Consider the following 16,797-nt stretch of genomic DNA (forward strand, 5'->3'; position numbering starts at 1 on the left):
CATCTTTCAACAAGTTTTGACAAAAAAGAAAAAGATGCACTGTCACTCATATGAAGAATGAAAAAGACCCTCTAGCCCATTCAAAAATAATAATAATAATAATAATAAATATAAAATAAAATAGTAATAAAAATAATAATAATAAACCATTAAAATTAGGACGTTGTTGACCTCTGAAACATTGAAGACCAGCAATTTGGATTCATTTCAATGTTCAGACTAATCACTGACGTATATATTCGTTTTGGTATATATGCCTAGTTTGATTGTCGAACAACTTTTTATTTTGTTTACATGTTGACTTTTAGTGGTATATTAATCAAAGAAAAAAGCAATTATGGGAAAACATTTATAATTTAACCTTATTGTAGATGAATTCTGAAAGTTTGGGTTATATTTGGTGAAGGGAAGGTATAAACAAGAAGGAAAAAAGAGAGTTAGGGCTGTTCAGCAATGCTTCACAAAATGATTTCTGTAAAATGATTTTGTAAAATAACAATGAAGAATGAAAATTTGTATTTTTAAAAATATGAGTGTGTAGAATTGCTCAAGAATAGTTTTTTGAAAACAAAAATAGTAAAACATATATCTATGATAAATATATATATTTTCAATGACCAAAAAATAAAAATAAAAATTGTATAACTCTAATTGTATGGGATAAATTATGTACCTTAAAGAAAAAATGAATGAAAGAGCCATTTGGTAGGGAGTCTTATTCGAATTACCCTTCCAATTCAGCAAAAAAGGTTGATTTGACCCAAACATAGGTATTGTGATTGGATAAAAATGTCTATTAACCCTGATGATGGTCCCTCAGAGATATGTCTAAGCATTAGAGTTTTCCAACCTTCATCATATTTTAACCGTTATCTTATTCCTACCCTCATCTTATTCCAACCTTTATTCTATTTCAACTTTCATCCTATTCCAACCTTCATCCTATTCCAACTTTTATCTTATCCTAACCTTCATCCTATTCCAATATTTATCTTATTCCAATTTTTATCTTATTTCAACTCTTATTATATTTCAATTCTTATTTTATTTTAACCCTTATCCTATTTCAACTTTCATGCTATTCCAACCTTTTATCATATTCCAAATTTCATCATATCCTAACCCTTATCCTATTCCAACCCATGTTCTATTCCAACCAATGTTATGTCAATCTTATAAAGTGATATATGAAGGGATGAATGGTCTTATGTTGAATGAACTCTACTAAATAAAGTATTTCAACCCATCTATTTCTATTCATACCTATACATCTATTCCAACCTCACTAATCAATTCGACACTAATCTTATGCTTCATACGAAAGAGCCTAATAGATTATTGCCTTTAACATTAAGTTATCGATACAAAGAAACATTACCATATCCTAAATATCTTGGGCATGATACAAACCTTGGATATCAAGTAATTAAATTAAAGAAATATTCTCTTTCCTAATAATGACGAACCTTACAGATCAAGGAAAAATAGTAAAGAAGGAAGAAAGATATTAAGTTAAAAGATAATCTCCTTAGTTGAATGAAATAATATCTCTATAGTCTAGCCCATTAGGGTTAAGAAATCTACTTCGAAGGCACTTTGTAAAAGCTCCTCCCACTACCAGATTAAAGTAGGCATACAATAGTTTACATAGAGTATCAACCTGGCAATTACCATAGAAGCTTGGGCATTGGAGTGTCTTTGACCAGTACCATACCAATACCTCAAGATTCTTCATGTATTTATTCCTTTGCAGGCATCACAGGTTAATTAACAGTGAAAGAGGGTGACAATTATGAGTGTTGATTTTTGCATCAACACTAATATTAATATTTTTGAAAATAATTTCAATTATAACTATTAAATTAAAAATTCAACACAAGTGATAATTCAAGTTTATATGCTTATTGAGATCAAATTTTATTAAATTTAGAACTAATTCATTTAAAATTTAATAATGTAAAGTAATAATTTCAATTAACTCTCATTATATATTTAACCATTTAAGTTTAGTTTCATTTGTATTTTGTACACGTAAATCTCCTATCTAGAATTATTACCCAAAAAAAAAAAAAATCCCCTATGCAGAAAACTTAAATTTATTTAGGCACACTAGCAGTTTGAGCATATGTTGTTCACCTTTTAGACACACGCACACCCAAAAGAAAAAAAAAGAAGGGAACAAATGGAATAAGAAGAAGAAGGTACTTTCTAGCTTAGGCTATTATTAAATAAAAGGGGTTTGTTTTTGGATAGATGCCCATACTACAAGCCCACACATCGCCAGGTCCATAAGAAACCTGTCAACACGTAGTTCTGGCCCAAAAGAAAGCTAGTCGGTTGCAGGGTGAGGTTGTCAACTTTGTCATGTCCACACGTGGCATTCCAACATGTCAAGAGACGTTGCAAATAGTTGTGGCGTTCTATGCCATGTGTCAAACTCTGAAGGGCCCAGTTTTCAAAGACTCTGTCATCTACGTGTCAAAGTATAAGCAAAATGTGAAGACATGTATCACGTAAAAGAAGTGTGAGCTTTTAATTGGACGAGACAAACACGGATCTTTTTATTGCAAAAGTGTCAGCTTTTCATTGGATAATCAGAGGGCTTCCCATAGAAAATCTAATGGACAGCCTGAGCCAAGACAAGCATTTTTGGCATACCATTTTTCCTTCTTCTTCTGTATGACAAATTTGTTTTCTTCTAAATGTTTTGTCGATTTGTAAACCATTTTGATGAGAATGATAAGAGTAGTTGGAACTCGAAAGTTTGATTATCATAAACAGTGTTCACCTACTGGCCCATAATCTGTCAACAAAACTTTGGTGATAACCTAATATTATATTAACTTCCATTTCCGCCATTATCAAACTACACAACAAAAACACAAAGAAAAAATAAAAATAAAATATAAAAAATACAAACAATAACCAGAACATTCTCTTAATGCTGGCCTCCTCCTCCTTCTTCTTCTTCTTAATTTGTGGTAGTTTCCGGGAGGTAACTTTTGGAAACATGACAACTTCTACCCAATCCTCACTTTGCTCAAGGCCGAAAAGATGGCCTATTTCATGCAAGGCCACTGTTATTAGGTCAAACTTGTCATGTTTTAGGAAACTCGTCAATTGTCTATTTCCTACACTCCAATTTGGGTAACCCCAGAAGAAGCTGTATAATGAACTGTATATATGGGTCACCATGCCATCCAGCGTAGAAGAGTCTGAATAAGTTCTTAAGTGTACTAAACTTTGAGACTTAACTAAAGCTGCTGTGAAGACAAGAAGGAAACCTAGGCAGGTAATTTTACTAGAAGAAGCCATCTTTTGTTTCAGGGAGTCAGGGACTGATAATAAATGGTTAAAAGGGATGTCTGAATTGCTTTTTGAACCCAATTAAAGTAAAAGCACTATATATCTATAGCAATACTAAGTGAACATAAAAGGTTAGATGACACTCTTTGTAATTTTTTCAAATGTTAAGGTTGTTTATTAAGCCATCCCTTTGCTTAGGTTCCAATTAATTGAATTGGTAATTCTATCCGTACTATAAAACATGCTAGTTGCATTACAATTTTAAGAATTTTTTAGTATTCTAACAATACCTATAAATAAAAAGATCTTAAATAGCTTTAAATATTAAAAAAACAAACAAATTATTAAAAATACTACAATTACATACCGATTCCTTGTCGCAATTAGACCTACATTCATCTTTTCTACAATGTAAGAAAAACATAAACCCTAACAATGAAGTTTAATAATGAAAGATGATAAAATAGAAGAGAAAAACTGGCAACTCATCTCTTTCAATACTGATAATATGAGTATTTGTTTTGTTTTATGAAAATCAATTTTCTTTATTTGGTTATGTTCTTTTTTTTTTTTCCTTATTTTTTCGGCTTTCTTCTTTTTCCCTTTTTGGTTTTTCACTATTTTAACGAGATTTTTCTATGGGTAGCCATCTGGTTTACACATACCAATGTGGTTTGCTATCCAGTATATGCAATCTATTGTAATATTATTGACACATATATACTTCGGTATATAAAATCTGGATCATCTCACATTCGCTAATCTTTACTTATTCGTTCATTTATTTTTTAAATACTACAAAATCTCAGTGGATCTTTGCATGTGTTTTCATGGGGGGGAAAAAAAACCATTACTTTCTTGTTTGCATGGAATATTACGTACCTTTCATTCTTCTTCTTCTCTTTATGAGTGAGAAGCAGAGGAGGAGAAAGTAGAGGAGGAATGAGTATAAAAAGAAGAAGAGAGTGGGCTTGGTCTCAGATTATTCTAGTTAGAACCCTAATCCTAAAATAGTATATTTAAAAAAACTGGGGATAAAAGTTCTTTATTTTATTGTCTTATTTTATTAAGGATATTAAGGGAATTATAGATTATGGTGGATGTATGTTTAATTTTAAGTCACTAAGGATAAAATAGGTACAAATTGTTAGTGTAGTTAGCAAAAGCAAATTTTAGAGTAGATGTGTACAGATTGTAGCACAGCTAACATATTTTATAGTTTGGATATAATTCCCCTAATTGAAAACAAGAGAATGGAATGGAATGCTCATGCTGGCATGGAGTTGCACACTTTGTGGCATGCTTGACAGTGTTGGTGGCATGGGATGGCTTGCATTGTTGTTAGGCTAGCTTTTGGGCATGTTAGCACCTTATTTGCACATTTTGGTGCCTAGCTTAAATGGCATAACGAAATTTTACTCCAAAACTGGAAAATCATTCCAAAGTTGCTCTTAAAAGCTCCTTAAAGCCAAGATTTTACATTGATTTCCAAATAAAAGCCAAACTACACATTCACTTAAAACCATATCAAATAACCATCAAATTCTTGAGTTTCCCACAATAATCAAACTTTTAAGGACTAAATAAGGAGTTTTTGCTCACTTATTAGGAAACAAAAATATTGAATGGAAAGTAGTTTGTTTTAAGCTATATGATTCCTATACAATATTTTCCCTTGACAATTATGCAAATGAAGCATATATACTTTTCATTTTCGATCATGAAGTTTTGGCATTTATTGTTAGATATGAAATATATTCAAATTATCCATTTATGGAGTTTTGATTTATTAACATATATAATTTATAGTCCAAATGTATGAAAACCAAAACAAAGATGATTTGTTGCATGCGTCCGAATATATTAGAAATTGGATTATTTTATATTGGGTTACTTTCTATACCAATAAAATCTATCTTTTATTACAATTTAAAATAACAAACAAATTAACATTTTTTTACATTTATTTTATTATACAAATGAATATAAGTTTTTTCAAGTAAAGCAAACTATAACATGTACTCACGTACAGTATATTATAAATTATATTATTTATTTCATTATTCAAGTATACGTACAGAAAGAAGTTCTTTATTTTTTATCAATATCAAAATCTTTTAAACTGCATTTAGAGTTTGAAAAAGAAATAGAAAAGTATGCATATACATGATTTAATTTTTATTATCTGGTTAAATATAACATAAAAATAAGAATAAACTATAATATGTAATAAATTTTCCTCTTTTATTTTTTTTCTTTTTTTCTTTCTTGAATGAATTTTGAACTTCAAAATTGTAAAATGATAATAATGGACAATCTTGACAATTATAATTTTCCTTTTATGTCAAATAAGAATAATAAATATAAATATATAGAACGATAGTTAAATAAGAATAATAAATATGAATATATAGAACGATAGTTAGAATATTTGATCGATTAGGATATTAATTTAATATATAATATATTGCAAAAAAATATATATCTAAGACAAAATAAATTTTCACATTCATTTACCACAAAATAATAATAACAAAACTTAGAAGGGGAAGAAGTGGAGACCACAAGTAAAAAAACAATAATTATTACCCTTAAATCATACAATAATTTGCAAAATTACCAAAGGGTTGTATCATAAAGACAAAAAAATCCACATAACAAACATCTAGAAACGATATTTGATAAACAATTTTAAGTTAGTAGGTTAACTAATTCATTTTATGGTATCTGATATTAATGTAATATAAAATTAAAAAGATATAAATTCATTATATGGTATCAGATATTAATGTAATATAAAATTAAAATGATATAAAGTAGGAAATATATAAAATTTTCAATTTTTTTTTTAAAAAAATCCAATATTATTTAAACATATGCTAGAATTCAAATTGCTTTCATGTTCATTTTTCTTTATTAGGTTTTTAGAATAAAAAATAAAAAATATATATTTTAAATTAATATTACCTTTTATGATTTATTGGTTATATCTTTATATAGTCCATAATAAAAGTGAGCCACCCAATAAATTATTACCCTATAGATATATATTTATGGATAAGAGTCTAATTGTGATAGAAAAAGATTGAGAAGTCTAATATAGTCATCAAAGTGATCCATAAAATTGGTGAAAATAATCTTGCATCCTCTTTTTCAATAGAGACTATAGGCATACGCTGGCTGTAAAAAGTAATTTCTAGAAGGTGTCTGCATAGGAGTGTAAAGCTTTGACACATTTTGACCAATTACACAAATTACTAACTATTTTACTACTATCCTAAATAAATATACTATTAACAAAGGCAATCACAAGTTTTCGTCGAAACTAAGTACCCAGTCAAATTAAAAACATTTCCTTCTATGTGAAGTTGCAGACTTTTATTTATCAATTGCCAATTGCCAAATTACAAATTATTTTTACTTTTTAACATGGCAATTTGAGAAAACTTCAATTGGACTGGCTCCAGATAAAGTCCAAAACCGAATCCAACCTCTTATCTCAGGCTGTGGTTCTCAAGCTGTCTAGTAACATATAATTATATATCATCATAGACAGACGGTGGTTTGTAGCTAGCTTGCTTTGCTGTCGAAGGAGTGCTGCAATTTGCTTCGGGAAGGTAAATTAACTATCTGTTTGGACACTAGGAAACACTGCAAAAACTTTTTATTCTACTACGTTTTTGTTTTCCTGATTTTTATCTGCTCATGTGATTGAAACGCTTGTGAAATTGGCAGTTCTATTTGTTCACCTTATATAATCTGTCCATCAGATTGAACCATTAATTCATTTGTTTCTGCTGGCTATAAGCATCATATATGTATATGAATAGAGGTTTAATTAAATTGGCTCCATTTTAATACTACATCTTTTACGACAAATATATTAAATTGGCTATAAGCATCATATATGTATATATATAGAGGTTTATTTTGTTGGGAGGATAGTTCAGGACAAAACTACGCCGAGAAGTTATTTAACAAAAACTCGGCAAAGATTTTCAAAAATATTCCAAGTTTGACAAATAATCTTGGCCTTTGAATAGGCACATTTAATGGTTGGATAAGCAATGGAAAATTCATTTTTATTTTTTGTTTTATTGAAGTTATGGAAAGTTTAAGATCATGACTTATCCGTGTTTTAAGAGCTAAGACCATGTTTGTCAAAGATTCGTCAAATTTGTTACATTGTGCTTCAATCAACCTGTTCCAAGCACAACTTCAAGAAATTGAGACCTTTTAGGCATTAAGTTCAGGATTTCAGTTCAACTATTTCAAAAATTTATTTGGCAATCAGAACAATCAACTTGCTTCCAAGCACTCTCCATAAATGCATATAAACTAATTAATGCTCCATGGTAGTGCAAATAATTGTTGTAAGTGTAGTCTACAAACATATATCTTCTCTATAAATCGAAGGGTGTAATGACCTATCCATCATTGATCGGATTTAATCAGAACTATTAACTTGTTTTTGAGCAATCTCTATTAATTCTCCATGGTAGTACTGCAAATAGTCGTTGTGAGTGTAGTCTACCAATATATTTCCTCTCTGTAATCAAAGGGTTTAATGTACATCAACAAAAGAATTCCAACCTAGCCTGAAATTGATCTATATCCACAATCAAATTGATCTATAAAGATGAAAAATCTTGAATATAGTCATTCCACATATCAGTTGCAATAGAATCTCGCAATTGTGAAGTAAATTCTAGCTCTTCTGTCTCGAAAGCAAAGTCTAAAGCTGAGTTCTCAATAAGCAGAATTGGTTGCTCCACTTCTAATGGAGGCAATGGCTCTTCCATTTGTGGTACGGTATCCTGTTCAAACATTTTAAAAAGCCAGTCATCTGGTTTCTCTTGACGGATATAATTGTGTAAGGCACATGCCGCCACAACCAACTTAACCTGTGTTTGCAATGGATACGGAGGAGCTGACATCAAAATAGGAAAGCGAGCCTTTAGGGCCCCAAAAATACGATCAGTGGCATTTCTTAACAATGAGTGCCGTTGATTAAAAAGCTCTTTGGCATCTTGAGGATGACAACCACTAGGAAAGTCCTTTAAGTGATAAGGAACACCAGGATATGGAGCAATGAAACCTGGCATATTTGCGTACTTGCTGTCCAGAAGGTAGTATTTACCTGCACCATCAAGATTTTTCTTTTACCCAATAATGCAAGTAAGATCATACAGGAGCTCCTGATTTAAAGAATAATGACCTCAGTCCTTTTGTTGAAGGAGCAAAAATGATATGAATAACGTAATGGAAGATCTTTTTATATATTATGCAAAATGAATTGTAGAGTGCCATTTCAACTGGGTGTCCAATAATCCAAGCCAGGTATGCAATACCTTCAGGGACTTGCAGTTTATTTCGCCTTGTGATTGCTGAATTTAGAACTTGCAAATCTGATGCAGAACCTTCCCAACCGGCCAGAACATAATGGAACCTGAGATCAAATGAGCATGCAGCCAGAACACTCTGCGAAAGTAAGCCATTCTTGTTGCGGAAAGGTCCTTGCTCATCTACACCCACCATCACCGGAATGTGTATGCCATCAACCGCTCCCACACAATCCTATCAGGATTAAAATAAAAGAGCATAAGACAAAACTCACCAGAAGAAGGAACCCAATTTTACTTAATTACCATATATGGTTTACCTTAAAATATGGATAGAATCTGGGATCTTCAAGAATTTCTGGCGGTATCTCAGATCCAGGAGGCTGAAAAAAATCTAATGAAATTGCCATTATTGCATTCAGAACATTGTTGAAATGGCGACTGATTGTTTCTCCTGAATAACGGAATAACTCTTGAACAGCTCGAGTTCGTAAATTATGGCCAATTATAAACATGAATATGGCTAGTTGCTCTTCAATCTTTATACGATTTGTGTGGCGTAGTAAGCCTTTGGCTTGCAAAATATCACACAACTTGTAAAACACATGCTTATCCATTCGAAAGTTTTCAAGACAATGTTTATTCTGACCATTAAGTACTTCATCTACAAATTTTGCACCAGTAGATGCTGAACCACGACCCAGTTCTTTTGGTATATAATTCCCATAAACTCCATCCTTCTCATCGTCAGAGTTATCCATCACAAAACCAACCTGTGAATTCATTCATTCACCCATATATACATCAACAACAGCAAAAAGTAATTAACCTTAATTGATTTGTTGAAGAGGAGTCTTACCATTATTGCATGGTATATATGCACAACTACCATAAAGTGTCATATAAGAAGCAGAAACGACATTAGACTCAAAATCCTTTACTGCAATTATCCCCTCAACCACAGATTACCACTTTATGCAGGAAATAAACAACTCTTAGGTTAACAATGAGTAGAAATTATAAACTATACCATACTGCACTTATAGTTCTTCGTAGCTCGAGTACCTACATGCAGAGTCCTAAAATTGTGACAAAAAACAGAAAAGAAACACCCTAACATCATAGGTATGAATCGAAATAACTCTTTCTTATGTGTTCATTAAAATCCATATTCTTTAAAAAATTAACTTGCCACAGGACTAAATTAGTGTTTACTTTTTCTTCTCCAGTCCTATGATGGCAACAAACTAACACGAGTAGCCCTCCTATCCATAAATGAATGACACAAGTTGATGATAACTTGGAACTTATTCCAATGAGACATGTCGTGTCCAAAAATCCATATAGTTTACAGCAAGCAAAATAGGAAAGAACCATAAAGCATGCAGCCAAACTACACAAATCCAAAAGATGCCTTCGCATAATGCTAAAATACCTTGGCACTTGATCCACTAAGCATATTGCTATGCATAAATGTAGCAAACATAGGATCCTGGAGAAGAGGTCAAACTATATTACTTTCCATTAATAGTTGATTAAATTTAATTGTGGTAAACATTTTATCAACTTCTTGTTCTGAATCATTTTTAAATAAGAATGTTCCATATGATGATGATACACAACCAGGTACTTTAGCTTACATATCTAGAGCCTCAATGAAAGCCTTCATACCTTAAAAAACGTTTAAATAACCAAACAGATACCAGAGACATTCAGTGAATTTTACACTGTCATACAACTCAAAGAGGGAGATAAACTAGCCAATGACAGTTAACAAGTTCTGAAATCAAACCTAACAACCCCATTCACTGCAAATCAAAAAACAAGTGCAAAAACAACAATAAACAATGCTTGTTGATAAGCAACATCCATTATATCCCTAAATTACAAATAATTATTAATGGCCAAAGTGCTTGTTCTTCTGGCCCCTTCCATGATCCCAAACTTATAACCTAGTCTAGGTATGGCCTATATTATGACAAGAATTATACACATCGTCTGGACCACATATTTTAACTTGTTACAACTGAGAAAACAATTAGTGATAGACATATCAAAAAACAAAAACTAAACCATTCCCCTTCAACTGAAGGATATAGAAATGAGTCCACTTGATGTCCAATCCATTTTCATTTACATATTTGATATCTCTAAACACTTAACTACCCCTTTCCGGCTGAAAACTATACCACTGAGTTGTCTCTTTACCCAAACACTTTGAATGCCCAAATGTACTAAGAGCAGCCAAGACCCTAACATCCAAAGATGCAACAATATCATAGTATAAAGGAAAGAACTTTGTTTTCAAAGTCTCCCATCAGCTCCAATCTACTCAAAAAACAAAACAAAGAAAACTCGTTTTCAAGCATCAAATAAGGTGAAACAGAATGTGCTAGTTGAGTGGAACCACAACCTAGTATGATGGACAACTTTATGTTAGCCAAATAAATTAAGACTGTCAACAATAACTTGACAATGCTAGGCGTGAGCCACATGCATGCCTAGCGGACTAATATATATTAGTGTTTTTATTTCTTTTTGCCACTTTGAGATAAGATAATCTGTTGAAATAGGAATTTTTAATTCAATTTTATTTTTGACATGTGTCTGACAACAACAAAACTTGTTGACACCGTTGGTCTTGGTAAACTAAAGAGAAAGATGGCCAAAAGAAAACAAACAGCTACAAGAAATGCCACAATACAAATTTATTCCCCTTTCATTTCAGAATTTCAACATACAGACTACAATCAATTCCATCCAATATATTATAGGAGACCCATTTAAATGTTTAAGGTTGATTTTGCATGACAATGTTGCAAAATAATAAGGTCTAGATTAATATGACTAACATTGGAAAAAAAAAGCATGCACACACACACATTGAGTCAACACTCGGACAAGAAAGCAACATTGGTAAGAAACGTGGTAATTATCTTACGAGAATCACCCAAGCTTATATGCACCAACAAAGTATCAGCTTTTTATCCAATATGCCCTACCCTAAATCACGATACAGTTTTTTTGTTGATAGAAAAACCACAATATGGTTCAAAATTGAAAAAACAAGCTTAAACAAAGAATTTGACCAAAAACAGCTAAAACAATTTTTAAAAAAAAAAAACAGAGAACAGAGAAAGGGATAGGAAAGCTCAGAGTCCTTTATTGATATATGGCTGCTATATTTCACATTTAAAAGCAAAATGGCCTTGGAAAAAATTTACATTTGCATTAAGAAAAAACAATTTTCATCTTGATAGAGAAAGATAGCAAGTAATATCACAGGAATACAATCCTAATAGTTCCTGTATGAACCATGTATTGTTTTTCCAAAGACAATAACATACAAACTCGCATTCTTACATTTCAAGTAGGAACATTATAAAACCATCACAACGGTTATACAAAAAACGAGCTCATCTAGCCAATTAAAATACCAAACCCATATCCAATCTTTCACATTATTGTTCAAAGAGGAAAATCAAATCAAACATCTAAAATCCCTATATAAAGGGAAGTGAAATTCATCTAATAACCATTTTGTCCGAAACAAGAATACATACTTGGCACTTATAGCTAACAAAATATAAAGAAGAATAATACCTTAGCATCACCTTCACTGTAATTGTGGTATACCCACTATTATATTCTCAGCAATTTCCAGAATTTGTGGGGTTATGCATGATATAAATGAAAGAGCTCATTGGCTAATAGCATTTACGATCCCAAACACACTCAAAATCATTAACTGCAGATTATAAATAGAAAAAAAAAAAAAAAAGTAAGAAAATAACGAAGGATAAACCTGAGCCAAAAATTACTAAATGAGAAGACAAAATTATTATAACTTGAACCAAAAAAAAAAAAAAAAAAATCATAGCTAACCCATTGCTATAAAGACATGGAAATCCCCAAAAATCCAACTGAAGTTGAGCGGAGCAGAGCAAACGACGTCGTTGCGGATTGGAAGTAAGCAAGACGGCAAAGAGAAGGGAGACTAAGAATGTGTCTTCTAGGACAATACGGACGAGAGAGAAAGTTTTCAGAGTAAGTAACGCAGAGGGTTGAGGGAGAGTCTGCGTAGTCTGAGTATGCAAGAAGAGCGTGAATATTGTGTCACAACACGCGCCGCTGAGAGAGATTTTGGAGGGTTTTTCCTCACTCTCTCTGCGCATCCATATTGTTATTTTTTTTATTTTATTATTATTATTATTATTATTATTTTCAATATTTTGAAGTTTTGATCTAAATGGGCTGGGCTTCATATGGATAGATTTTGTGAAGTTTTTGGATATGGGCCATAGCGTCAAGCCTTGTTGAGACAAATAATTTTTATTTATACCTGTATATATATGGAAAATTTTGAACGAATTTTGATAGGATAGTGAAAAAGAAGACAATTGTTTACTGAAATTTTCATCATTACATTTGAAAAAGATTAAATTGTTTTTACAAAAATCGTCGTTTTGTTGTTGTTTCAGTTAAAATTCATCCGAAATTTCTTGTATGTGAAACTTTTTATATATAATTTTATTATATAAAAAATAGAAAGAAGGAAAGACTTTCTATTAATCCTTTTGATTATTGAATTTTTTTCATCTCTTTTATTATTATTTTTTCAAAAAGCAGAAATCATAGGTTAAATTAAATTGAGCAATTAGCAATTCTGGCTTATCACATTTTTAACTTTATTTTAATTTATATATATATATATATATAAATTATTGGTTTTGTTTAGGAATTGGACATTGCTTCAATGAAAAGTACTCTGTCCAGATTGGGGTTTAGTTATCCAATAATCCTTTTGATTTAGTTAAACTTTGAATCACAATTGATATGCTTAATTCATCATCCATTTGATTTCATTATTAATTGCAAAATAGTCAAATATAAAGCTTGCTTCTCTACTCATTTGATTTCTTGATTAATTGCAAAATAGTCATTCTCTACTCCTGATAATAAAAATAATATTAGAGGTACCAAGAACTCTATCAATATGCCTATCAAAATAAATGACAAAATGACATATTATTATTTTATTAGTTAAAAAATTAACATACAAATTAATTTTTAAAATAATAAATACAATTAAATATATGTTATTCAAATAATGTTACCTCATTATTGCAAAATGTATGTTGATAGACTTTTTAATATTTTTAACATTATTTTGGCAATAAATACGTGATGTTTATAAATCTAAAAATACACTAACAATCAATCACTTCTCATTCGGCATACGAGCTCAAGATTATCTTTAGGACTTATTAATAATGCTCAAGATTATTTTTAGGACTTGAATTAGCTTATGGGTTCCATACTTTTTGGATGTTCCAATTCTTGATTTTGATACTATTTGCTAATAATAATTTTTATCAGAATTCTTTTCAAGAGATATTTCTTAACCATTTTTTTGCTTGAGAGGAGTGTTGTATTAACCAAAAAGGAGGGCAATTTAATCCCTCAAAAAATTGATTGGATAACAAAGAAGGGGGGATAACCCCTACAAAAGAATTAGACTGGCCCGACGTGAAACCAGATAAGCTGGTTTATTCACGTTTCTTGTGACCCAAGCAAAACAGATAGAGTGAAACTTGGACATAATTCTAATATCTTTTTTATAAACCCGGATGTAGACCAATACCCCGAGGAGTTAACCGGATCGTTAAGGCTTTGGATGACAGCTTTGGCATCGCTTTTGCAGTAGAGGTTAACATGGCTGTCTTCGATAGCTAGCAAGACAGCTTTGAAAATGGCTACTACTTCCGCAGCTTCAGGAATGTCAATAATCTTTGTTATTTGGTTGATAGACGTACAAGATTTAATTGGACTAAACTGTACTCTGTCAAACTTAGTTAAGTTAGGTTTAATTATTAGACTAGAGTTCAATAAGTCCAATACAATCAAATTTTCTCTATGTATTCTTTGTTTGGTTTGTCAAATGTTGGGTAGAGATTGTAAATTATTTTTATTTTCTTTCTTTTTCTTTGCTTTTTCCCCAAGAATAATGCTCGTAATCATATCAATTTTGAACTTCTCACTTTCATACAGTCACATCTTAGTAAGATGAATTTAGCTTCACTTGAAATTGGATAATCTCGTTTTCAACCAAAAAATAAAAAATAAAAATTGGGCATATATGTGTAGAAAAGAAAAATATAAATAATAAAAAAATCATTTAGTTTCAAAAAATGAAACTAATTTCGTTTGCGATTGTGAAATTTCCAACTTGCTTTCTTTGCAACTACGAAGTTTCCCATGCTACTTACTTTTCTTTGTTTTCCTTATACATTATAAAGCTATATATAGCCCATATAAATATATTTATTGTTATATATTATTTCATTTTATTTATTTATTTTGGCTATTTGCTGCGCTGCGAAACTTCTTAGCTTTTGTCTCCTCCATGTTGGCTTCCTCATATTCAATCTCATTCCACAAAAAATCTCCAAATTCTACCATCATCAGGATGAGGAAGTTGCTTATGTCCAAATTCCAAATATTTCAATGATAATAATATGATATTGATTGCAACGAAGGATGCTTTAAAAATACCATTCAATGATGTTTGTAGTACACAATGTAAACCAAAAGATTGTTTTGGATACATGGCTTCAAACAATAATCTAATATATATATATATATATATATATGGACATTTTTATCTTTACCTCTAATACAAATAAATTTTTAATTGCATTTAAATCATATATTTTTCAATGAAGACCAATTTCCTATAAACCAAATATCACAAAATAGTTTCTCATAAAACTTTATCATAAACCCAAATTATATATTCATTGTTTAATTAATAAACATTTTTATGGGGATAGTCTGATAACAGATTTAGACTTATTTTTTAATATAGAAAAAAAAAATCCATAGAAAGAAATCGACCAGCAAAAATAGTCATTTTATAATTTTATTTTTCCTGCGAAACATGAATTAAAAGGACTCAATCAAATGATTGAGAAAGAACCCCATGGCATCAAATCTTTGAATTTTCCTCTCTATTATTTTTACTATGCTTTTTTAACTTTAATGAAAAAAATTAATACAACGAGGTTAGAATGATTGCGCTTTTTTTTAAAAAAAAAAAAAGGAAAAAGTTAGAATGATTGTGTTTCCAGACTCTCTTATTTAATTGCTCATACTTATGATTTTTCAGCCAAAAAAATAATAACTTACTTTTTAATAGCTCGCACATTTTATTTATTATTATTATTTTTTGCTAGAAAGAAGCCACGCTATTAATCACGTGAATAAGCTCTTTCAGTCTACCCCAAAAAAAAAAATAAATAAATAAATAATTGAAAGTAAAAAAGCTTTTTCTGGATCTGGATCTCGTCCAGTCAGCAAGGACTGAAAATAGGACATATCTTTTACACATTCGAGGAATTTATTGTGGAAAAAATATAAGAGGGAATTTGGTTATTCTTCGCGTGAATGAAAATTATGTTTTTTTTTTTTTTAATAAAATCAAAAGATAATTCTATATTTGGATTTGAATATTGATCTTATCCTAAACTTTTACAGGTCATAACAAATAATTTCCAAAATTTAGTCATGACATATATATATGGTAAGATAAAATAGATAAAATTTAAATTTTCCTTCCAATTTTGATCTTTAATATAATACATGGTATTTTTTATTTTATTTTTAATTATTAACCATATACATGGTCTACCTTAACCATATACCATAGTCTTTACTGTAGCAAATTTTAGTTTTGATATTGGAGTTTAGTTAAGGTAGACATGTATATCTTCTACCAGCGTTACTCTTCAAACTGTAAACACATTTTTCATTTGCTCTTCAAGCTTGCTTCCTTACTCATTATTTTATTGCCAAATTTATTCTAATTTTATTTTCAAATTAAATTTGATGAAAATACGCATTGTGATGTTAATTTTATTTGGATTTAATCATCCAAAACGTATAATTGTACTAAGTTTATAAAAAGTTAATGTTCTATGCATAAGAATTTTTTTAGTTTACAAATGTAAAATAATATTAAATAACTTTATTTATTAAGAATTTTAAAAATAAAAGCAAAAGAGGCGTGCGAAAAGGCATATGCTAAAGAGGAAGATTGGATTTGTTTGTGACTTATTTCTCGTCATTGCCACGTAGACTATATGGTATA

At 30.4% G+C, this 16,797-nt stretch overlaps 1 protein-coding gene across 2 annotated transcripts; it reads right to left on the bottom strand.

The window, feature by feature from the left end:
• Positions 1–7,686: 7,686 nt before the first annotated feature.
• LOC107418509 (uncharacterized) lies at positions 7,687–12,835 on the bottom strand. 2 transcript variants are annotated; one of them, XM_060814729.1, is made up of 6 exons: positions 12,534–12,835; positions 12,252–12,396; positions 10,084–10,140; positions 8,969–9,421; positions 8,658–8,883; positions 7,687–8,446 (listed from the first exon to the last, which is right to left on the bottom strand). In XM_060814729.1, the coding sequence occupies exons 3-6, from the start codon at positions 10,132–10,134 to the stop codon at positions 7,938–7,940; spliced, it is 1,239 nt and encodes a 412-aa protein (XP_060670712.1). In that variant the 5' UTR covers positions 10,135–10,140; positions 12,252–12,396; positions 12,534–12,835; the 3' UTR covers positions 7,687–7,937. The 2 variants fall into 2 exon arrangements, with proteins under 2 accessions (XP_060670712.1, XP_015882694.1); XM_016027208.4 differs by lacking the exon at positions 10,084–10,140.
• Positions 12,836–16,797: the final 3,962 nt, after the last annotated feature.

The sequence above is a fragment of the Ziziphus jujuba genome, chromosome 2 (genome assembly GCF_031755915.1).
Source record: "Ziziphus jujuba cultivar Dongzao chromosome 2, ASM3175591v1".
In the NCBI taxonomy this organism is placed as follows: Eukaryota; Viridiplantae; Streptophyta; class Magnoliopsida; order Rosales; family Rhamnaceae; genus Ziziphus; species Ziziphus jujuba.